This window comes from Rhea americana, unplaced genomic scaffold, assembly GCF_003343005.1.
Source record: "Rhea americana isolate MKP2758 unplaced genomic scaffold, rheAme1 scaffold_68, whole genome shotgun sequence".
Taxonomy (NCBI): Eukaryota; Metazoa; Chordata; class Aves; order Rheiformes; family Rheidae; genus Rhea; species Rhea americana.
The window spans coordinates 3,559,670-3,583,509 of NW_028186845.1; the positions used below are offsets into that span (position 1 = coordinate 3,559,670).

Consider the following 23,840-nt stretch of genomic DNA (forward strand, 5'->3'; position numbering starts at 1 on the left):
ATGTAGACCCACTGACTCCAGCTTACTGCTGCATTTGATTTTTGGTTAACAAGACCCAAAATCATTACCTGTGGCAGGTGTAATATGTCTTCCCCCCCTTTAGAAAATCACTATTTCTAGTTTGTAGAAACTTTAAACAGCTTTTTGTTTTTGCCTGCTTGCAAAAATCAAGCTTCTATCTCCTAATTTTGAAGTCCCCTGTAATAAAGTGGGTTCCCCCCCCCATTACAAACACAGGAAAGATCCTGCATGCAAACTGGCATGTGACACATCTTTTTTTTTTTTTTTTTTTTTTCCTGTGCCCTATTCACGGGGCGGTGTCCTGGGTATGCGCAAGCTCCTAATTGCCCTAATCTTACGGTACTCGTTAGCTGCGTGGGAATTCCCGTGCACGTCTGCCACTGCGCAGCTGCGCGCACGTGCCTGGGGTGAAGCCACGGGGAAGAACGCGCGGCTGAAACGCGAAGCCCGGCGAGCCGCGTGGGGCTGCGCGGCGTGGGGCTGCGCGGCGTGGGGCGCCGCGGCCCTTCCTGCGGCGGCGCGGACGCGCCTGGCCACCGCGAGGCGTTCCCAGCGCCTTAGCGGCGCTGCCCGTTTGGGAGGACGCGCGGGGACGTGCACGCGCGTGGGCGAGGCGGGCGTGCAGCGCCGCGCGCCCCCGCGCACACACACACACACTCCCCCCCTCCCCTCCTCCACCGGCGCGGGCACGTGCGCGCGCCCGCGCCGCCGCCGCCAGGTGAGTGCAGGCGCCCTGCGGCCCGCGAGCGCGCGGGGAAGGCGCACGCGCCCCCCGGTGGGCGGGGCCAGAGCCGCTGACCCCCCCCCCCGTTGTCATAGCGACGGGACGGGCTGCCGCAGCCGCGCCTGCGCCGCCGCCCCCGTGTGTCGCCCCCCCCCGTCCCCGTCCCGCGGCCGGTAAGTGCCGGCCCCGCTCGGGCTGGTGCCGCGCGGCGATGAGCTGAGGCGGCTGCCGCCAGGGAGGAGGGAGCCGCCTGGGCGCCGCCGCGGAGGGCCGAGACAGGTGAGAGGGGGCCGTGGGGGGGGGCGGTAACGGGCCCCGCCGGGAGGCGCGGGAAGGCGGCTGCGCTCGAGCCGCGGCGACCCTGTGGGGCCCGGAGCCGCCTGGCCGCCGCGGGGAGGGGTGGGGAGGGGAGGGCAGCGAGAGGACGGAGCGGCGTGTCCGGCCGCCCCGCCGCCCTCCGTCCGTGCCGGCGATCCGGGGCCTGGCGGCTGCGCCAGCGCCCCCGAGCAATAAATAAATAAATAAATAAAAATAAAAAAACAAAATAATAGTTTTCCTGCGGCGGGCGGGCGGGCTGCTGAGCCCGCGGTGAGGCGGGCTGGGTGCGCTGCCTGTCCAAGGGTTGGACCTCAGCGCCTGCTGTGCTCTCTTAAGAGCAAGCGTAAACGGCTCTTTTTCTTTTTTTCTTTTTCTTTTTTTTTCCGGGTCACTCGTGCAGCGGGGGGGGGGGGGTGTTATCCCCTTTAGTTGGCTAAAGCTCGCGGTCCCGGCTCCGGGCAAGGGCACTGCTTAGATTCCTGGTTGCGAGGGTTGTCGTAGCGGAGGAGAGACGCGTCCGCCCGTGCGCTCCTTCCCCGAGCCAGCGTCTGGAAGATTCAGATGTGCTGCGGCGGAGCTGCCTCCCTCCGGCAGGGGCCGCGGAGCATCCCCGCTCAGCCCCCGCCTCCCCTCGCCTTCGGCGTGTTTTCGGAAAGTGGCAACTGCATCGTCGGTGGTAACGCGGAGGCTGCAGGGCAGGAGGCGAGGGGGAAGGTGGGTGCGTTGCACGGGCGTTGGGCTGCGCGGGGAGGGGTCTGCGTGCGGGGAGGGTGGGTGCCTGTCGGCTGCGGACATGGCAGCAGGGAGCGCAGAGCTTGTCTTGCGAAATGGAGCGTCCTGCAGCCGCATAGATGCTCCGTTTCCATCCACAGGACGCGGGGTGGGACAGAAGGGAGGAAGGAGGGGCCCTTGCCACCATGGGCACGAGTGGTGTGCGTTTGCGTTTGTCGTATTAAACGGTGGAAAGGAGAGACTGTGGAGGTAAACAGAAGCTGAGGCAGCCCTGAGGGTGGAATTGTCCATTTTGATCTGCATTGCAGGTGCATAAGAAACATCCAGGGTACTTACTGGCTTTGCCTAGATGGTGAGATGCCTTTGCTTTTTGCTTTTTTTTTTATGCTTTTGCAATGTAAACTATGCTCCTTAATTAAAAAAAATCAAATGGACGTGACCATTAATACAATGCCTTTTTTTTTCTATATAACTTTCTTGTCAATGAATGTAATTTTATAGAGCTTTATTATGACTGAGCCTGAGAGAGGATAGACAGAATGTAGGTATTTATGCACTGTAATGGTCTGCTGCTTGTTGCTTTTTGATCTGACCATTTAAAGCAAGTGCTTTACAAATGGCTAATGAAATGCTTGTAATAATGCTGATTATTTGTTTTCTTAGATTTTTTTTTTCCAAGGCTTTGATTATGCTGAGATTCTAGCTGTCATTGTTAATGAAACGACAGAGATGGAGAGATCATAACAAAGTATTAATTGCTTAAGCAAAAAAAAAAGGAGTATTGGTTAAACTGATGTATAATTGATTGTTTTCATCTGATTGCTGTGTTTCTGCTTACTGTTCTTCCCCAGCCTCTTGGGAAACAGAAAGCTCTCCTGACTAACTGAAACACTGTATGTACTTTTGAGTCCAGCAATTGATGCAAACCCTAAAATAGTAATCTTACTTGCTTTCTTTGTTTTCTTTAGGTTTTAGATATAATTACAACCTTTTAAGAACAGGCTTTCAAAAGATTTTTTAAAAATGTATTTTATTGTTAGAGTTACAAAAATCAAACTCTTCTGTGTGTCCTAATTCAAGAGATTCTAGGTATTGAGGGCAATTCATTCTCTTTCATCATGTTAGTCAGTCTTTAACAGTAGTAGGCAGAAGGAAAAGTCCCCATGCTCTTATTCCAGAATGTAGACTGTAAAGTAAAATATTTCTGGAAAATTTCATACAATATAGCAGAGGGAACATAGTTGTAATAAATCAGTTTTCAAGTTTACTTTTGATTGTAGATTAAGCTCCCATTTCTACGTTTCCCTCAATATTGAAGGAATTCCTCAATATTGAAGGAATTCTTTCATAGCCTCAAGATTTACAATGTATTACAATGCTTACTTGTGTAAGCAGAGTAACATGATGTCGTTTGTATTTTTGCTCAACTCCTTGCACATTTCCCCTCATTTTTTCATAATAAATTGTTTTAAAAAATCAGCAAACTGTTCATAGTTTGCTATACAGAGAACTGACACCTTTATAGTTCTGAAGCTGTTTACAGTACTTAGGATTTTTTTTTTCTGACAAGAAACAAGTGACACTTTGTTTATCTTCTATATGTGTTTGTCAGTAATGGCATTGTTTTTGAAGAGGAATGACTTACTGAAAAATCACTGAATCGGATGTCTTACTGTTGATGCTTTTAGGAGAAATAGGTGTGTTCTGACTAGACAAGTCCATAGCTTTTCCTTGTTTTCTACTGCTGGAACTAAAAAGGCTTAAAAATCAAAGTCACAGATGAAGAAAATACTTTAGAACAATTCTGATGTCAAAAAAGATTCCTATATCTATGCAACCTTTTTCATGTCTGTTTACTGCAGTACACAATAAAAACGTTGAGCATGCTTAGAGTTGCTGTGAAGCACAAACAAGCACAGACATAAGCTTGTCTGAGTTTCCAAACTTCTGTTATTGGTAGGAATATATTGCAGTAAGTTAATATTGTGTAACCATGATCAATATTGTCAGGACCAGTCTGTGGCAGCGCTCGTCCTGTGCCTGGAACAATGGTGCGGACTGATGCTGCCAAGAGCCTGGGTGGAGCCGAACCGGGGAGGTCGCCCTTTGTTCCGCAGAAATCTCATCACTGGAGCTCTGATTTCCTTTGCATCTGCAGCACATCAGAACAAACGGCCTTCTCCTTCCTTGTGCTTTCATCTAATACAATATCTGAAGAAGCAAGTGATGATAAATAATGAACTTAGCGTAGCTTAGTTGAAATGGTAGCACCTCGGATGGTTGCTTGCTGTATCTCACCTCTGATTCCTGCACTTGCTTAATGCGACCTCGCATTCTTTACATATCTGGCTGTTGTATCTTTGGTGAACAAGTGGGCTGATCACAGGCTCTGATGTGTTCACTTTCAAGTGGTATCAAAATGATCTTTCCCTGTGTAAGAGGCTTTTTAGCTGTGTTGGTCAGTATCTTCATGTGATCAGTGGATAATATTAGATAAGGACATTTTACTCTTCTCTTTCAGCTCATTACTTCTGGTAATGTTAATGAACACCATACTATAAACAGTACCAGTACATTTACTTGCTACTAAAAGCTAGAAACATAACAAAATACCGCTGAAAACCTTTCCTGTTGTTGAGGAGCCTGTTTACTGCATTTCAAGTTCTAGAAGACCTTTTGGGTAGTACTTAAAACACTAAAATATCTTGCTGCTTGTCAGCCTTGATTACTAGGCTGAGAGATAAGATTTAAGATTGGTTGTTAAAAACATCACTTGACAAAAAACTAAGAACTTCAAACAGATTGATAGTGCCTCTAAAAAAGGCTAGAAATACAGCAGAGAACAGTAGATCCCGGTGATCCAAGTCAGTGCCTGGACAGCGGGAGCAGGTGGTGCCATATATTCCATATTCCATCTCTGTGGAGTAGAGGTCTTGTGTTTAAGAAGTGCCCCTCTGTAATAAAAATCACTTGAATAATGTCACAAGTGGCTTTTTTTTTTTTTTGGTATAATAAGAGTGTAAGAGTGCCTGCTTGCTTTTCTCCTGAAAACTTGATGCAGGCTATTTAGTTTTACTCTCCTAGCTTATATGACCTAGATATCTAGAAGGGTACAGAGTACCTGGGTTTGCAATTCTATGTCTTACCATCTTATTAAAAAAGTCTTATTTAAAGGAAGACTTGCACATAGGTAATCACTACCACTATATCTCCTTCAGCAGGAGCTCTCAAAGCCTTTACTTTGAGCAAAATGGAGACAAATTTTTGTGTGTTTGACTATAGCAGCTGTGCTGAAATAATAATATGTGATTTATGAAAGAGTATCACAGAAAATTTTAAGAAACACACATACTCCTCAACATGTTAAACTGGCCTGAAAAACAGTTGTGTTATTCTGTAGAGTTGCTGTTTAAATATCTGCTCTTCATAAATGGTTTTTTCCTAGAAGGACAAACTTGTTTAGTCTGCTGTAAGGCTCCAGCCTGTTCCTTTTGACATATTTCACAAGGACTGTAGATAAAGCCTGGAAATTGTATTTTCAATGCAGTTCTTGCAGCAAGAGCTAGAGCTCGGCTGAATGCCCGGAGCTGGTACTGCTGCCATGGAAGCAGTTCTGCCTCTCCGCCCCCACCACCCTGGTTACTGATTTTCCAACACCCCCTTCAGCCACAAAAGCATTTGCACTGCTGCACAGTAAACTTATCACCTGAAAAATAACCAGCAGAAGAAAATGATTAGTTTTCAACTGGACCAATTTCTTGACCTGGTTCACTTTATGATCACTAGACCATAAAGGAAGGTGATTTTTGAAGCATTTGACAAACCTGGCGGTAAACTCTTGCTCAGTGTATGCAAAATGCAAAAGGAAGGGGTGTGACAAGTTTGCGGCTAGGCTGGATAGCTAAATCGTTGCATGTCTGTGTGGCAGCAGGTTCTTCTCCTGTTAGGCAAATGACATCCAACCAAGTCTCCTCTGTCAAAACTGTCATAGTAAATTTTTGGTGTTTCATTAAGTATTCAGAATTGGGAATTTTTTTAATTGATACACACTATTTGTATGAATTCCTCATGTGATTCATGCATTACTGATCAAACAGTCTACGCTTAAAGCTAGCATGAAGTGGTGGTCATGAGGGAATAATTGGTATCTGGAAAAATATTGACTTTCACATAATATTATACAATTTCTAAGTATAAACTTGAAGTAATGCTTACTATATCCTTGTAGAAAACCTTCCACTCTCACCTTAATGGCTTAATTCCTGATTCCTCTTTAACTGAAGCTAGAGAACTTTCTTAATGACTTCTAAAGAAATAGGATCAGGCTCGTTCTGATATGTAACACTGATTCTGTTAGTCCAGTGGTAGAACTGACTATTAATTTTCTTTTCTCTTCCCCTTCTGACAATAGAAATTGTCTCTTGTAGAAAGAATAGCTTAAGTCTCTGCAGTATTATAACTAATTGATTGTGATTAGGGTACAAGGTAATACTACTTTTATTCTGTGTCTTCTTTAAAACTTTGATGGAAGCTATGTTAAAATGACAAACTATTTCATCCTCAGAATGACAGAGGGAAATAGAAGCTCCCGATGAGTGGCTTTTCTCATAGAAAGCGGAAGAGAACCTATGCATTCCACTAAAATACAGTTTAGCCTTACTCATAGGGGACTGGAGGGTTATTGTAATAAACAGTAGAAAATATATATATGTGGACTTCATTGTTAAGAGTTAATTTTTCTGAAGTAATCAATGTTATTTAGATGACAGCATCCTCCTCTTGAAGTGGATTATGCCAAAATTAAGTCATTTTCAGTGCTTTCTGCCAGAACAAGCCTTTTCTCCCTGACGACTATACAGCCATATCATTGGCATACCTTGGTATGGTCACAATAATTATGTGGCTGTGAAATGTTACTGCAGAACCGCTTGCTTTTGTTTTGATTCTCTAATAGTCTCTGACATGCTAGTGATCATAAGCATTTCAGACATGCCTCTGGTATTTCTCTGATCTAATAGAAGCTCAGGTTACTTTTAGTCGGCTTTCGCTGTGAGAGCTCTGGGCTTGTATGGTCTCAAGGACAGAGAAAACTTGATCTGAATTAGTCCTGTCAATCTTTATGACTTAAGGTCAGTAGTTGTACTTGCAAGCTGTCAGTGATTTCTGCCCAAATTACCAGCTTGTTCTTTTAAAGCATCTAGAGGTATTAAATCATTGCTGCCAGGAATGTATCCCCCGTAATTGTTCTTCCTACTCCTATGCAAGTCACTGTCATCGTAAAAAAAAAAAAAAAAAAAAAAAAAAGCTTTCACAGTAATACTAAAACATGTACTTCCTCAGGGACATTCAGAGGTTAGCTGAAATATCTGATCAGAAGATGAAGGGGGAAGTAGGTCAGAGAAACGCTCAGTAAAGTAGTACGAAAAAGTGCTAGAAAAGGACCTAGGAAAACAAAATGGTATCCTTCCTCAGGGAGGGCAATGACACATTTCCTTTTTTCTATCAGTAGTCTCCAGGAAAGGAGAGCTAATTTTGCTTGCATTAAAGACACAGCCTAAAAGAATGTGAAAGCAATTTATTGGGAAGATAGTTACGTGTATAAATCTTTTTATATTTTAACATAGCAGAGGAAGAGGGGGAGAGAGTTGCTGCTATAAGATATACTGTATGCTGCTAAGGGAACAGGGGAGAAGGAGAAAGACATTCAGACAGTAGTTGTGTAGGCCTAGCATGTAGTCTGAAAAGCACAGCTAAAAGAAATATTGAACTAGGTAAAGTGGTTTAGTCTAATGAACAGATGAGTGAGGGGGACCATAAATTTGAAACTGTGATGGGCTACCATTATACTGCAGTGTTGCTGTTGCTGGCTCTATAGTGGTTAGTAGAAGTAGTAATGGTATCAGGTCAGGAGGGGAGGGTTTAAGCAAATGTCTAAGCAGAAGGGTAGCAAAGTCCTGAAACTGACTGTGGAGACTGTACAGTTTCTTTTATTAGGTCCTTAGGAACAAGCTGAACAAACACTTTTAGTAGGGCATAAGTCTTTGGAGATGGAAGAGCTGATCTAGACAAAGGACCTCCAAGTGTCTGTCAGCTTACTGTTGGAGCTGCGTTATTTAGAAGTGCTGGGTCGGTTCGGTGATGTTCTTTAAAGTTTGGACTGACTAAAACTTAGAAGGCTCTTCCAAGAGGGACATATGTGTGTGTGTCCTTAACTAGTTCTTGAAATCATATTTCATACCGTATACGAAAAGCAGGTTCTGTCCTAATTTGCTGGAGGACAGTGGTTGGATACTGGTTGAGAGAAAACCTGTTTAGGCATGTTTCAGTGGAAGTGTTGAATGTATGTTGGCAGAGCTAAAGTAACTTCTCAGGTGATAGCAGTCGCTTTATCCATTAAAAGAAGATTATTCTGTTTGTTTAACGATCTTGTACCAAACAAGAATGAAAATGTTAAATAACCATGGTTGATTAGACTTCATTCCAGTAGTTTTCTTTAGGTTGTATCTTAAATCATAGATTAACATCTCCCTCTTATCTTGTAAGAGGAGTCTAGCGATGCTTCAGTTCTGTGCACAGGCAACTAATACACAGCCAGAAAATGATGCTCATCACCTTAAACTATTTTAAGTTCCATCCAAATATTTCAGATCAGAAAAGGCCTGCATATCATCTGCAACGCAAAATTTGGCTGTCGGAAAGGTCAACAGCTGATCACTGTGAGCACATGATGTATAGGCATTTTGGAAATGCCCGTTCATTTTTTAATTTTCAATTCAAGATTTTTTTTGATTCCCCTTTTAAGGAAAAATTAATAAGTCGACCCGAACTAGCTGCCCCCAGTGTCTTGCCAAAAGATGGAATTTGCCCTCTAAGAGCTGCTCAGTATGCCTGTTTTGGCTTGTTGTACTGCAGTCTGTTGTGTAGTATTATTGACAAGCACTTGTAAGAGAAGAGACAGAATAGTTCCTTTCTAAGGTGGGCTCCAAGAATGTTAATTTAATTATCTCCTCCTCTTTACTGAAAGAGGAGGACGTAGGTAGGTGCAACAACACTTGAAGTGTTACACTTAATGTTCTGAGGGAATGTTCTTTAATTCATTCCATTTGTTCCTCCCTAGACTACATTCAAGAGAAATTGAAAATCCATTGTTTGGAGCCATGAAGTTTCATCTTCGAGCTGTGAGATCTGCACTTCTAGGTGTATCTAGAAATATTTTGTGATGGTGGTGATCTTGAGAAATGAGAAATATTGCATGTATATGGGTGGCATGCAATATATTTTCCAAATAAAGGTTGCATAATTGTGCCAGTTTGGAAACTGTTAGTGCTTAGTGCCAGTTTTATTGTAAAATGCGAGATGTGTTACCGTTGCAGTGAACACTGGCTTGTTACTGCATCTCTTCATTTGATAAGGATGATAAAAATTAAATGACATATGCGTTCCTTGTTGGAGTTTGCTTAGCTCTGCATTTCACCACGCCTTTTGGATAAGAACCTAGCAACAATAAAAAAAGCTTGCTTTGGAGACAAGAATAAAAAAAACATAGTGACATGACTGTTCTGTGGTGTGTGCAGTTATAGTTTTCTTCCTGGCATTGGCTTAATTTATCTGATGAAATCCAGCCAGAGAGCTGGTTGCCTTGTGAGAGCTGTCCTACCGATTCCCACGGTGAGTGAGTGAACACCAGCCATCTGGGCTATTAAGGGCTCAGCTGATTTCTGCATTTTTGCGGGGGAGGGGAGGGGGTGTCTGCGATTTTTTTCAAGAGAACCTTGTTCTTGACTGTGTTGTTGGCATACTCCTCTGAGCAATCCTGAAGCTGCTTTATAGGATTTCCTCTTTGAAACTCCAGTGGGAGACATACCTGAGAATCACTTTTAGAATTGACCCCTCTCAAGACCATCTTTCTTATACCTTTAAGAGCAGTTGTTGGATCTGATATGTGGTTATGTATGCTGTGCATCAAGAAACAGAGAGATAACAATCGCCAAGGAGCATGGAGTAGATGTAAATCCCGCTGTGACCAAAAACTCCCTTGAAACTAAGTTAAAGCATCTCTGTATGAAAATGCTCCTTTTTACTGCCTTTTATAGTTGGTGCATTAGTGAGAAAATGTTCATTGACTTGTATTAAAAGAAAGGATTATTTCTATTTGATTATATTTGTTCCTTATTAAATCTTGTGATGTCTATTCCCATTTGAAAAACTTCCTGAATGAGACCACGTGGGTCAGTAGGTCTCATTTCAATTGCTAACAAATTTGAGACTTTTTTAAATTAATAATGCCATGGTATATTTTAATAATTGTATATTTGAGAATGCAGAATTAAAGGAATGTTGTTAATTTATAATAACTTTTAAAAATTTAAATAGATTGACTTTTATTTGTGCCCATTGTCAGTGTTTGTGGCTTTAAAAATAGTTTATATTTTTGCATAATTTCTCAATCCTTTGATGTTTAAAAGATGTGCATAAACAAGGAAATTGATTAGATGTAAAATGTTACCAATTTCATGAAATATACAAACTGACTGAAAAACCTAGAAAAATGCCTTCAGCATGTTAATAATCCAAATTATTCAAAGCTGATAGTCTTAGAAAATTGATTGCATTCAAATGACATCCCAGACATAAATCAGCATATATTCAGGCTGCCACTCAAAAAAAAAAAAAAAAGAAAAGAAAAGAAAGAAAGAAAAAAGAAAAAGAAAAGAAAAAAGAAAGGCAAAGAAAGAGCATTAAGCATCTGCTGAAGCTAAATAATGTTCCCTCGTGCCCTGTCATGCAGAAGTATTGTGAATGTAAGCATTCAGGAGGGAACCATGCAGTCTCAGTGCCAGTCACAAAAGTGAACGCGTTCCCTAGATTTTAACGTTCTCTGTAATACGTTCTCTTGTGCTTGCTTGGAGGGTATCCGTGTCTGCTTTCTAACTGTACTTTCATCAATGAATAAGTGTACTTCTGTCCGTGGTTCTGTCCCTTTGCAAAGTGAGCATAGTCTCCGAGTTCTTTAAGGTAATCTTTATCCAGGTGTTTGTAGGTATTTCTGATGTCCAACTCAGAAGCAGAATAATAGCCAAAGTAGTCTTTATATGGTAGTGCCAGTATTCTCTGTAGGCAACTCTTGAGTCCTTCATATTGATTATTGAGTAACTCCTCAGTAAAAGCAATTATTCTGTTCAGCAAAATTTTTAGTGTAGTGAACAATTCCAAAATCGCACACTGCCACCAGCAAAAGCAGGAATAAAACCCACTGCCCTAGCTGAAGAACTAGGAACAAGCTGTGCAAGCAGTATAAATATTGTGGTATTAAAGAGGCACACTGAACAACGGTAATGGCTTCTTTAAATAGCACACACATACGTTTTAGGACAGGAGGTATGATATTTCCTGGCAGGCCTGCCAGTGGTGTCCAGCTCCAGGAGTCTTCTGCTTTCAGCAGCTCTGTGCTGGGATGTCACACTTAGAGGTTTTTTTTTTCTCCCTCCTCTTGACTCTGTTTCTGATTTTCAGAAATGTCTGTTTAGCGAGAACTTGCCCAGCAACAGGTTTAAGTTAATTAGTTGAGGAGGGCTAGCTTGTTGGCCTGATTTACTGTAGATCTTATATGTTTTTTTTAATCTTTTTGTGTCCAGTTCCACTGTATTACCTGTAGGGGCATAAAACGATTTGATGTTATTCTAGAAAAATTAATATTTTCTTTTTAGCTGGCTTCTGCTTTGGTAGTTGTTTAGCCAGCTTTCTAGTTAGGCTGAAATATCTAAAAGTCTCTATGGGGAAAAATATTCTAGAACTTTGAACTGGGTAAAACACAATGGGATCTATTGGTATCTGAGAGGCTAATCAGACTGTGAATGTGATTTTTCTTTTCCCCTTCTCTCTCCTTTGTGCTATAGAAATTTCCTCGTAAGTTAGACTGCAAAAACACTCAAAATATTTTTAATATTGCAGTAATAGCCTGGGTTGACAGATAATGCATATTGAGTTGGGCTCCATTTCATCCAGATTTCCAACTTTAATAATATTAGGTATAGTTTTGCGGTTTTAGGTTCAATGTAATAGCAGGTTGGAACCTAGTCTTACTAATACAAAGGTGCATGTTTTAAGCAGATTTCATGGTAAAGCATCTTTGTATAATGACTGTCTCTGCAAGACCCACATTCTGCTTTATTTTTATGGTGGCTAGTTTTGCCTGTTCCTCAGAATATGTGCACAGATTGCACAGCGTCATTTGTTTTGTGTAAGAATATGCAATGGGCGCGGGGTGGAATGGGGTCTGAGTTGAAGGCACTGCCCATAAATTCTGTAAAAACTGGCTTTTTCATAGTGGTCTTCTGTTTCCCTTGAAGTAAAGGATAGAGGACAGCCAGGCAACGAGGCTCCCAATGTGATATATTGCGGTAAGGAAGCAGAGTACTGGAAGTTTGCAGAGAGTTTATGCGAAGCTAGCCCTCTGATCCCTTACCTCAGAGGAGAGTAAAAACTACTTACCCCAGAGGGGCTGCATCTAAAACCTGTAGCATATTGATTTAATTGCTTTCACTGATTAACTTACCAGTGCTGCAGGGTAGATGATGTTCTGGTGCTGGTAATTTTCGTTTTCTTCCTAAGCCTGTATAATGAGTCTGCCTCTGATTATTTTTCTTCCATCTAGGTAATCCCGTGTGATCTTTAAGATGCAAGGTGAAAAATAGCCAGAGGGGAGTAATAGTTACAACTTCGTTTTACTTTTTCTAACATTTAGAACTAGTTTAAAAATGTGTTTTTACAAGACTTGAGATATAAATGTTTCTTATTGTTCTGTTTGGTGCTGGTGACTGTCTTTTCTTTCAGAATGAAATTGCAGGCATAAAGCTTCTATTAGTACCATTGTGATGATAGAGTTTTTGGTATATTATATATGTGCTGTTCTTTCACATAGCACTGTCGGTGCTTAGAGTTTCTTTTTTAAAAAAATGTATTTCTCATCGTTAATAAAAGTCTGTTCTGAGCATTGGTGTTCCATGCAGTTCCAAGCTCCTGCTATGTTGAGGGAATGGGCTCTGGTGCAGGTTTTATTCTGCTGTCATATTCAGTCGATAAGAGTACAATGAGCACTTAAGAAATTGGATGATTCAGTAAAGCTTCTGTCTGTCTGAAGTCAGCTTTGCAAGCAAGACTATGTCACTTTGAAAATGTAACGCAGCAAAAATATCAATAAGCCTTGGAATTAATGGTGCCCTACAGTAACTGCTATGACCTGAGTAGTCAATCTTAAAATAGTCCTCTGATGCTGTGGGCTGTGAGAGAGTACAGTTGTGATAGTTATGGAAAGTTTCTTAAGTGGATCTTTTGCCTTTGTGTGGAAAAGCAACTATGATGAACCATTATGCAGAAGTTATATAAGAGCCTGCATGCGTACTTCAGCTTATTTCTTATTTAGCCAAGCCAGAAACTTCTTTTTAGAGTGCTTTTGGTCTATATTTTTTGCAGCTTTGTGGATGATGGTGATATAGTTCCTTGCCAATGATCCATTCCACTCAAAGCACAATTTACCACTGTTGACCTGTAAATTTTGCACTGAATCAAATCTTTGACCTTTGTTAAAGTTAACTAGAAGCTCTGTTTTTCTCCTTGCGTGGAAGTGGACTCCTCAGAAGTCTTCTAAACAGTCACTGTTTTTGACAATCAAGTATATGCTGTTGTAGGGATAAATCAGTTGGAATTGATGTCTGTTAAGGTCACAAGTGAAATGAGGAAGGCTGTTCGTTGACTTTTTATTTTGAAATGTTTTATCAAGGTGTGGAAGCACTAAGAGTCTGCTCTTTTGGGGAGTAAAAAAGACAAAAACTACAAGTAGGGATGTGTTATCTCTAGGAATGGTGCAAATGTGTCACTTTCACTGAGTGCACAGCCTACCGATTTTAAATTTGTAGAATCAAACTTTTCCCATAAAACTGCATACTAGAAAGAGACCAATGAAAAATACTCTAAATGGCGAGATCAACCGGTTAAGGTTGCCAGCGAGACAGTCAAGGAAGAGAATTAAGGTCTAGCGCCTGCACAGCGTGTTATCCTGTCATTACAGGCTGTAGCTCTAATGCCATTGCAGACGGCTGTCCAGGCAACTTCTCGTTACTTAATTTAGTAGCCTAAATACTATAATTGTTTTTCCAGAACTGTTTAACCCAGCATGGTCACCATTTTGTGTCTGCTGTCTGCTTAGACGCAGAGGTGCTTGGCAGTCTTTTCCTTGTGATTCCTTGGAGTGGGACAGGAGGCCCTGTCTTGTGCGACATTCCCAGAAGAGATGGTTTTTCTCCCAGCTGTGGCCAGGGAGATTCCCATCCAGTATTTGCTAGTGCTTGTCACTTTGATGTCCCCATCAACCCATCTAGAGAGACATTTTTTTTCTCTGAACACCTATTTTGTGTGTGCTGTCTTTGTGTTCGTGAGTTTTCCAAAGCTTTGAGAAGGCTTCCCAGGCTTGATAGTTCTCTTGCTAGAGAATTTCAGAGATTAGCAGTGCAGAGGTATTGGGGACGTGTTTCTGAAAAGTTCTTTCTGTGTAAATCCAGCAGCATCTATAAAACAGCTGTGGGTGGAGCAGCTCCATGCATCCTGACTTAAGTAGCATTAGTCATATTTCAGCTTGCTGTGTTGTGGATGGAGAGAAAGAGATAATGGTGATGCAGTGAAATTCAAGAACTACTAAAAGTATAGCCCGAGTGATTCGGTGCTTTGGGGCTGCAGAAGGGTTGCATACTGCCATCTTTGTTTTTTTGTGTCAGTGTATTTATTTTAGTGCTGAAAGTTCACTAGGAAGTGGTGCAATAAACAAAGCAGTGTCATGACAAACTTAGTGATTAGATATTGCTATGCACAGACACCTGATAACTTCTGCATTTCATTGCCATGGAGCATGGATCCTGCCGTTCCAGCTGGCCAGGTACTCCTTTAAATGCTGCAGAAAGAGCCCCAGGGCAAAGGGTGTGCTTCTGCATAAAGAAAAGACCTGTGCCTGGTCTGAGGATCTACCTTTACCCTGTCTGTCAGGGAATGGTTTACCTTTGGGGTAGCTGGGAGCCAGTCTCTCCAACTCGACTAGACTGATTTTTTTTTCTCAGTAGTTTGACCTGTGGGTATACTTAAAACCATTACTGCCATATTGGGAACAGTAGAGGGACCTTTAAAGATTCCTGTCAGCAATGTAATGTTAACCATTTCCACCTTTATTTGAATCTGAGCACTGTAATAGTCAAGGCTCTACTTTTGTTGAACTGCTGTACAAAGAGAATCGAGTGGTGTAACGGTTTTCCTTGTACTCATAACCTGAGCAACAAGAAATCTATTTGTTTTCTCTTTAAATGAAACATTCTGCTTGTCCATTGTCTTACTCCATAGTATGTCATCGGGGGCCTGGAAATTCTACCTCTGTGGGAAGCCAGTCTCCAGTGCTGTGGGGCCTGCACCAGTTATGGGATCTGTAGTACAGCGCAGCTGAGGAAACAATAGCCACAGCACAAGTCAGAGCTTTCTTTCATGCAGGTTCTAGTGTGTACATGTCGACAGAGGCACCCCATAGCAACCACATCGGTGATCCCCACACTGGCAGCGTTGTTGGGCTCAACTGTTTGTTAAAGGCAGATTATTTTACAGTCTCTTTGGCTATGATTTTATTTTAGAGCTTTCTTCCTTGTTTTTATTTAAGGGAGTTATTCATTCCTGCATCCCAAGAGGTAAATGGAAAATCTTCAACAAGACAGAGGGACATACTAGCCCATTTCTGAGAACTCCACTTTTATCTTATAAAAGGATTAGTGACCTAAAGCCTGTCTGAAACTAATCCTTTAAATGTGTTAACTCCAAACAAATGAGTTCCTGTGCTACTCTGGCCTAGAGTGTAATCTATGAACTTTGTATGAACCTAAAGTACTTGTAACTGAGATAGTCATGAAACATGGAAATGTTTTACTTCTGTGGGTATTTGCCTGGTTGCGTGTCAGTTCGTTAATAGTAGAATAGTTGCTCCTGTTGATGCTAACTGTGGAACCAGGATATTTGTATCTGCACAATAATTGATATGTCTATTTACTAACAAACAGAGTACCTGCATGTCAGGATGGCAACGTCAAATCTGGAGAACCAGTTACACAGTGCCCAGAAGAACCTACTGTTTCTCCAGCGAGAACATGCCAACACACTGAAAGGTCTGCATGCTGAGATTCGTCGCCTGCAGCAGCACTGCACAGGTAACTTGGGAAGGGTGCCAGTGCTGACAGTGCTCTACTGATAAATATCAAAGTGCTTTTTAAAGGGGAGGGTACACTTATCTCCACATCTGTATAGGGAAAATCCAGACAACAGAAAGGTTGAGGACTTGTCTGTATTACTCACCAGGTTTAAGTAGAGGTGAGGTCTTCTGAAATGCAGTGCCCAAACTCTAGATCATACCATATCCCAAACCAAAAAGTAAGGCTTGAGAGCCATCTCAATCCTGAATTCTCATTCTCTCTCTCTCTCTCAAATCCTCTAAAGAAGCATTTCTTGTTTATAACCCAGTGTAACTTGATGAATTGTGTGCTCACAGAGTTGCCCTACTGAAAAAGGATCAATATGTGAACTTAAATCTTATTACAAGAATTTTCTTATGTCAGCAGTCAAATCTCCACAAAAAGCCCACCACCACAGTATATTTAGGATGATCTGATCTAACTTCTACAGAATATAGTTCAGGGCCCAACTTTGTAATCATTAGCAAGGATTTTTCTCAAAAATAAAAATAAAAAACCACAGTCTTTGTCATCTAGTTGTTTTGGTGGTTTTACAGATTTGATAATCTGCAGGGAAGCTGGGGGGAAGAGCTGGTTGTATTTTATTAAAGTATGCCATTGTAAATATGCTCACTGGGTAGGGTATATGTTATTATTCTAACAAAAACATTTTTTTTCCTCTCAGATTTAACCTATGAGCTGACTGTAAAAAGTTCAGACTTGACAGGTAAGGAAAATGGTATATGCGATTTTTCTTTTAGAATTCATGTTACACTTTCTCATGTTTCAAAATGTGTGTACTCTTTCCATTACAAGTAGGTGAGAATACTTTGCACTTGGATTTTTGAGTTAACAAATTCCGAAGGTATAAGAGCAGTTTTCTGCTATCCAGACTTATCAATGTTTATGTCAATTTTTTAACCAAGGTCAAATAGGAAATCTTTGGAAGAGCCACGAATAGTGTGTGGAACTGCTGATGCCTCTCCATTACTGCAGGAATAGTGTGGGATGGGACATGTATTGCAGAGAAGGTAGCATGGGCAAATTCAGCAAAGCAACCTGAGCAGCTCCACATGTGCTCACCAGAACGGTACTTATTTCTTGATACTGCAGATGTTTCTCCTCATAGGATTTTCAGAGTATGTGATCTGTCAGTGTTGCCAGTTTTCTGATACTATGCCAAACCTGTACACTCCCCAGTTTGGAGGGGAGGGTATCTAACAGTTTATAGTCAGCAGTGCTCTGCCTAGGATGCTTGTTACTGGAGAAATTCAGGTTGCAGATCTCTGCTGAATAGTGAGTTGTTAAAAACTGAACAGCTTCCCAAGGAGAAGATGACAGAAATGACCCCAGCATGCTCTACAGCCTGACGGCAGGGTGGTTCAGAGAGGCCAATATCCCTGTGCCAGACAGCCTGCAATCACGAGTGCAAGAACTTCTGGTGCACAGGGTGATGGCTGCTGTTGTGGTGAAGGAAAGGCAGCCAGGCTCAGACACCTCATCCCAAGAAAGACTTCTACAGCAGCAAATTCCCAGTGAAGATGAACACCTCTGCCTATGGCATCACGTGTTTCAAGTACCAGTGGAAGGGCAAGGCTTAAGCCTCTGCACATCTTCCTGCCAAGCTGCAACAGCTGCTCCATCCCGTGTTCTGGCCAGTCTGGCATTTACATAGCAGAGGAAAAGCTTCTGTTAATGACCAGAGGACTTGCAAAATGGCTCCAATTTGAGCAAGTTCAGCAAGCATTGGTCATGTAATCCATGTTTCCGTACACATATGAAGCACTTCTGTTTTTACGTAGTATTAACAGCTTTCTTTTAAACTACAGTGAGTGGCAGTAGCTCTTCATCTTTCCCTGTAAGAGCTGTCCTGGTACTTTTGAAGATGAAGTGATTTAGTGTGTTTCTGGATATTAGTCTTTGGGGATGTTCTTTATGGCTTTAGGAGGTCGAAAGGAACTCTCATTGCACTATTTTAGTTAGTGGCTATAATTAACATGAAACACTTCTGCTTTTGCTGTTCTTCTAGGAAATGGTAGTTCAAGAAGTGATGAGCTTAAAAGGAAGTGTGAAGAACTTGAAGCTCAGCTGAAAGTCAAAGAGGCTGAAAATAATGAATTATTGAAAGAACTTGAACAAAAGAATGCTATGATAATGGTGCTGGAAAATACTATTAAAGAAAGAGAAAAGAAGTATTTAGAAGAGTTAAAAATGAAAAGCCATAAGCTAAGTATGCTGTCGAGTGAACTAGAGCAGAGAGCGAGTACCATTGCTTATTTAACTTCTCAACTACATGCTACCAAGAAGAAGCTGATGAGTTCAAGCGGGGCTTCGGAGGGGACCCCTTCTGGCAGTCCAGTATTGTCCAGCTACAAACCAGCCCCTCCCAAAGACAAACTGCCTGAGACTCCACGACGCAGAATGAAGAAGAGTCTGTCGACACCGCTCAACCCCGAGTTTGAAGAGGCCTACAGAATAGGGTCGGATAGCCGGAAGCTGCTCTTACGAGAGCCCGTGGATGCCATGCCTGATCCCACTCCGTTTTTGTTGGCCAGGGAAACTGCAGAGGTACATCTTATTAAGGAGAGGCCATTAGTTATTCCACCCATTGCTTCGGACCGTGCATCTGGTGAATCGCACAGTCCAGCCCGAGAGAAGCCGCACAAGGCCCACATTGGGGTGGCGCATCGAATTCACCATGTCGCACCGTCCCAGCCCCAGCCGGAGGTGGAAACGCTGGCAGTGGATCAGGTCAGCGGAAGCAAAGTGGTCAGAAAGCACTCAGGGACAGACAGAACTGTTTGAGTAAAATCATTGATGAAATGCTCTATTCTGTTGCTGTTTATGCACTGTGATCCTATAGGATAAATAGCACCTGCAGTAAAGTTTCTTTTGATGCCCTATGCATGCCAAACTTCTTCCAGATCCATCACTAATAGATTACTCTCCTCTAATGAAACCCAGTCTGACTGTGTTCATAGGGCAAGGTATATAACTCCTAAATGCTGTGGCCAAATCGGGGGTACCTGACTGCTTGCTTCTGAGCACTGCTCCATTTATTGTAACCACACGTGTGGACAAAGGCACAGGCTGCAGTTCGCATTATTAATCAATATTAGTGGAAAAGAAACGTAACTAGAAACCTGCAGCAATATGTACTGGCTGTTACCATTTAAAGTATCAGTTGTTCTTTTCTCTTCACTGTTAATACTTCATACACTAACGTTCATGACAAAGCCTTTCTCACAGTAGCATTGAAAATAATGCGGATGTACATACACTTTAAGCAGAACTAAGGACATTTTTTTTTCTTTTTTTTTTTCCTCCCCCTTCTTCATGTGTGCTCAATCACAAACTGTTCACAGTTTCTCTTTCTCTAAGTAAGTAAGTAAGTAAGTTCTGTGTTCCAGGAAGCATTAATTAAGCCTACTTTGGTTTGTGACTTTGTTTAAGGGGGAAAAAAAAGGAGGGGTGGTGGAGGGAGGACAGGGGTTATGCAGCATGCAGGTTAATGCCCAGGGAGCCTCATGGAGAGCCTGTGACCACTGGGGTGTGTTGAAACTGAGCAGCTCCACTAGGTGTGTTAGACTGATCTGTACATTGCACTAGGGGCACCTGCCATACTCGAGTGCCTTTCCCTGCGAAAAATAGAACAACTGGCTCCCCAACATAGAAATTGTTCTTCATGAGCTGATCGGGGGGGGGGGGGGGGGGGGGCTGGTTGGTTGTAGATGTTTATTTATTAATATATTTGGGTAAAGCAATTTTTTGTTTCCTGATGATGCACAGACTGCGTCTCAGTTTATGAGACAATGATGGCTTGTAACAGTTTAGAAGCTTGTAGTGTGCCTGAAATGTACCTCTAAAATGTGTGTTTATTTTTTAAATTTAACTGACTGACTTAACCAATTATTAATGCAGGAACAAAAGCTGGCATCCTTGCTTTTTAGCCTTATGTATTGGGATGGATTTGTCTTCCATTTGCCCTATTCCGATATCCTTTCTAGTAAGTAAGTAAGTGATAGCGCCAACATCTGTTAGCCCACCTGGTTATTTTCCTTTTCTAGGGAAGCAAGGCATACTGCGAGCTGTGTGAGGCTGTAATTTTGGCAAAGGAGCACAAAGTTGACCATTTTTCTTACATTCTGATCTGCATCTCCAGCTCACCTCTGCTTTGCTCTTGTCTGCAGCCCCTGAGTAGGACTGGTGAGAAACAACAGTTCCCACATGCTGCTAAGCTTATGACGTGCCTTCAGCGACTTGGAACACATGATGGTTGTTAATGCTGATGAAAGACCCCTATCTGCCCTCTTCCCTTCCCCTTGCCAGCTGTAGTCTGCCCCTTCTAAGCTTTTGCTGCAGCTGTGTGTTGGTGTGTCCTCTGCCCCGGAGCCTTGGATAACTATGTGTCAGCTTCCCCAACAAAGGCACTAGCAGGAGTGACGCTAACTGTGGTACTGCTAAATTTCCTGTGCAGCATGATACCTTACAGCAGGGTTGTTCCCCATCAGTGGTGGTTTGGAACATCCACTAGCCCTAACGCCCTGTACACCCTCACGCCTCAGTCGCTTGGTATTTTGAAGCCCAGGAACCACTCTTTGGTCTTGCACCTTGCAGGTTGTGTGGGTTTTTGTTTTATAAATGGTGAGGAGGGATAGGGAAAAGCTGTGTTCCTGGAAAATGGTTGGTTAAAGAAAGGTTGTGATTCTATGGTTTTCCATTTTAAGTGTATTGCTTTAACCAGCAGTGGTTTTGACATTTTTGTTGCCATATTTTTATGGTGATTTACTGTATGACTGAACTACCCTGCCACTTGTTCAAGGATGATGGAAGGCATCTCTTCTAAGCACAGCAGAAGTGATGCTTTGGGCAATTAAAAACACTTCTTACAACCATACAGGCAAACCTTAGTCTTTGCTGTGTGCGGGCGTGTGACTATCTTACTGCCTCTTTCCTATATATACATACCAGCCTGAACTGATTCTTAAATATATATATATATATACACACATATATATATATATATATATATAAAAATGATCAAAAACATTTTCAAATGTATTTATTATTATTAATGAAGATGTGCAACAGCCTGGTCATAACATACCATTCTAAAATAAGTCAGATGCCATTTTATTCCTTTGTAAAAGAACACTTTCCAACCCAGGATGCTGAATCTTTGCCTTGTTTGACCTTTTTTTCTTTTTTCTTTTTTTTTTCCCTTCCCCTAAAGCATCCTTTTCCCAACAGTGGATTCTATGTGGGAAGAATCCAGTGCCTAACTTCAACCTGTCAGTCTGCATTCAGTGTGAGACAAACACCTTGAAGCACCCAATGGGAAATGTGCTTTGTGGTGTAAAGATCGGCTTCAAAAACTAGGCCAACACCCATCGCATTCCTTCTCAGGGAGGTTGTGTACACAGGTGTCCGGAAGGTATTCTAGAAGAGCATGGAAGGAAAGGAGGACACTGAGTAAGTGCTTGAAGTACTGCCTGAAGCTGAAAACTAGAATTCCCAAGACAGGCCTTTAAAAGAGATGATTGTCTTAATTAAAATGTGGATTTCTTACAAAGTTTAAACAAAGAAAATCTGAACTTCATTTATGTTAGTAACTAGTAATAGGAAATAAAGAAAAGAGTAATGGGATTAGAAGAGCATCCCAAGATGCTTATTTCATACTAAATGGAAAAGGAGCATAAATAATACAACCTCTAGAGTTGAAAAAAATAAGTGACAGAGAACATTAAAGTAAAAGGGTTAAATTGTGTACTTCATCTATTAGTAATAACAATAAAACACTCCCTGCAAAAGAATATTCTTTTAAGAGGTAAAGGACTACCAGCTCTTGAGATATAAAAATTGGAGGAGGTTACTCAAATAATCTACCAGTGTGTCCCCAAAGAAGTACCTGGAGTTTGAGCCTATGTGCTTCAATGGGAATTATCTTCAGAATGGGTAAATCTACCACAAGGACTTTGGGCTTGCTTTTTGTAAGGCAGCTGTTCTCAATGTCCCAATCTGCTCCTTCCAGATACAGACCAGAAACAAAGCAACCTGTAAAGACAGAAATGCAGCATCTTGTTTAAATCAAGCTACTGGAAAAAAAAGTTCCTTGAGAAAGACAGACAGCTGTTGTCCTTGCAGTAGCTGGGCCTTGATACTGTAGAATCACAGCAAAACTTACTGCATTGTTTCAACCTGCAAATACAAAGTTTATTTATTTTTTCTTTTTTTTTTTTTTGATTCAGCAATGACCTCTGTCATTGAAAAAAAAACTTCTCAAATGAAAATTGGCTCAATTGCAGTACACATGATGAACATTTTTAGGAATAAATGCTACTTGGGTTGCAGTTTTCCTCCCCACAGTGCATGACATTCCCCCGGTCCCTTACCCAAGTAGCAGCAAAGCTATGAGAGCATTTTAAACCCTGTGGGATTTCTGGTTATATCATGCTGACAAAAGGTGAAGGATGGGGACAGAGCTGTTCTAGTACAATACCAAGATCTCCTGGTAGAACATTAGTAAATAAAGAATAGCCAAGGAAAGCCCCTGAAGTGACACCTTCCCCCCCCAACTGAAAGTTAAATTTTGCGAAAGGATTTAGAGAGGTGTCCCCCCCCCCACCCCCCCGTTCTATTTCCAATCAGGTCTAATACTCAAGAGTTTCCCAGCTGGCTCTTTACCCAAAGTTTGTTACATTTAGTAATAAGAGCATTGCTAGTCCTTGAAGTTTACAGAGATAAATTTACACAGTTAGTAAGTTAGTTAGATATCTAGTTATTTTTTTGTTTAAATGTTTTTAAATATTCATTGTAAAAAATGTATCTTTATAAAAACGTTGTTAGGACTAGTAATGTTTTCCACATGAAGGAAAATAACTACATAAATAAGCTTAAGAAAGAAAATCATACTTTGTGTATAGAGTAGATGAGCAGCGCAGAGAAGCCTGAACCTAGCTACTTCCCACCTCTACGTCACGTGGACTGTTTAGCGCAGGACCCAATATCTTGTCTGTGGAGAGACAGTCTAAGTAATTCCACTCATTAGGCCAAGTGATTTGTTACAAAAGCACTGCGCGCGCTCTCGCTGCCTCTCGGGCTCCAACCTTTTTCTTTTTTTCCCCCCAAAGTATCAAGAAAAAACAGCTACCTTGTCCCGACCCTTCGGTGACATCTTCGGCCGTAGTGTACTTTGTTACCTCCGTGTAGAGGGTGGACCGATCCAGGGGCCAGCTGTTTTTCCTGCAGGTGGCCTGAACGAGAGCTGTGAGGTAAGATTCTGGAATGTGCAGGCCGGAGAGCCACATAACCTTCGGTTCGCTCTCGTTAACCTGCAATCACAAAAGACAACCTGCAGCTCCCACCAGACCCAGCGCTCAGCCTTGATGCCAACTCTTTTTATTAAAGACTGGCCAGTGGCTGCTCTCTATTATGTCCATAATCCTGCAATGAATCTTTATCGTCCTAGTGGTGGCTGTAGCTAATTCAAATAAATTTATCTAAAGCAGTGTGTTCTTACTGACTTCTGCATCCCAGCACTGATTGGTGCAGCATGTAATCCAGATTAACAACACAAAAAGCTTTCTGGAAGTTCTCACTTACCCAGGTGGTGTACTGATGATACCTATTTCTAAAGAAAATCATCCAATTTCCAAGTGTTTTCAGTGTGTCAGGGGCTAGCCGCCTCCAGATACCAGGAATCTGTCCATTAAAGAGAGCCCGAGCCACATCATCTAGTTCACTGCTCATTCCAACTTCCCCAGCCAAGGCCTGGAAAGAAAATGAGATTGCAA

At 42.0% G+C, this 23,840-nt stretch overlaps 2 protein-coding genes across 3 annotated transcripts in view; one reads left to right on the forward strand and one right to left on the reverse strand.

Moving 5' to 3' along the window:
- Window positions 1-969: 969 nt before the first annotated feature.
- Window positions 970-19,513, forward strand: CCDC92 (coiled-coil domain containing 92). Of its 2 annotated transcripts, none has more exons than XM_085321142.1 (4): window positions 970-1,024; window positions 15,880-16,026; window positions 16,733-16,774; window positions 18,077-19,513. In XM_085321142.1, exons 2-4 carry the CDS (start codon window positions 15,897-15,899, stop codon window positions 18,850-18,852), a joined length of 948 nt encoding a protein of 315 aa, XP_085177268.1. In that variant the 5' UTR covers window positions 970-1,024; window positions 15,880-15,896; the 3' UTR covers window positions 18,853-19,513. The 2 variants fall into 2 exon arrangements, with proteins under 2 accessions (XP_085177268.1, XP_085177269.1); XM_085321143.1 differs by lacking the exon at window positions 970-1,024 and adding an exon at window positions 1,770-1,777.
- A 1,571-nt stretch (window positions 19,514-21,084) lies between these two features.
- DNAH10 (dynein axonemal heavy chain 10) overlaps window positions 21,085-23,840 on the reverse strand; it is a 59,168-nt gene continuing 56,412 nt past the window's right edge. Inside the window, exons 76-79 of the mRNA XM_085321063.1 lie at window positions 23,650-23,817; window positions 23,198-23,378; window positions 21,956-22,101; window positions 21,085-21,486 (exon numbers count right to left, since the gene is read on the reverse strand). Of these exons, the coding sequence (XP_085177189.1) occupies window positions 21,340-21,486; window positions 21,956-22,101; window positions 23,198-23,378; window positions 23,650-23,817 (642 nt within the window). The 3' untranslated portion in view covers window positions 21,085-21,339. The remainder of the gene's footprint in view (window positions 21,487-21,955; window positions 22,102-23,197; window positions 23,379-23,649; window positions 23,818-23,840) is intronic.

Bases quoted from the DNA above. Each gene is read 5' to 3' on its own strand.
- CCDC92 (XM_085321142.1), top strand. From the start codon at position 15,897: ATGGCAACGTCAAATCTGGAGAACCAGTTACACAGTGCCCAGAAGAAC. The intron at 16,027-16,732 runs GTAACTTGGGAA...TTTTCCTCTCAG, and splicing joins CCTGCAGCAGCACTGCACAG to ATTTAACCTATGAGCTGACT. The intron at 16,775-18,076 runs GTAAGGAAAATG...CTGTTCTTCTAG, and splicing joins AAAAAGTTCAGACTTGACAG to GAAATGGTAGTTCAAGAAGT.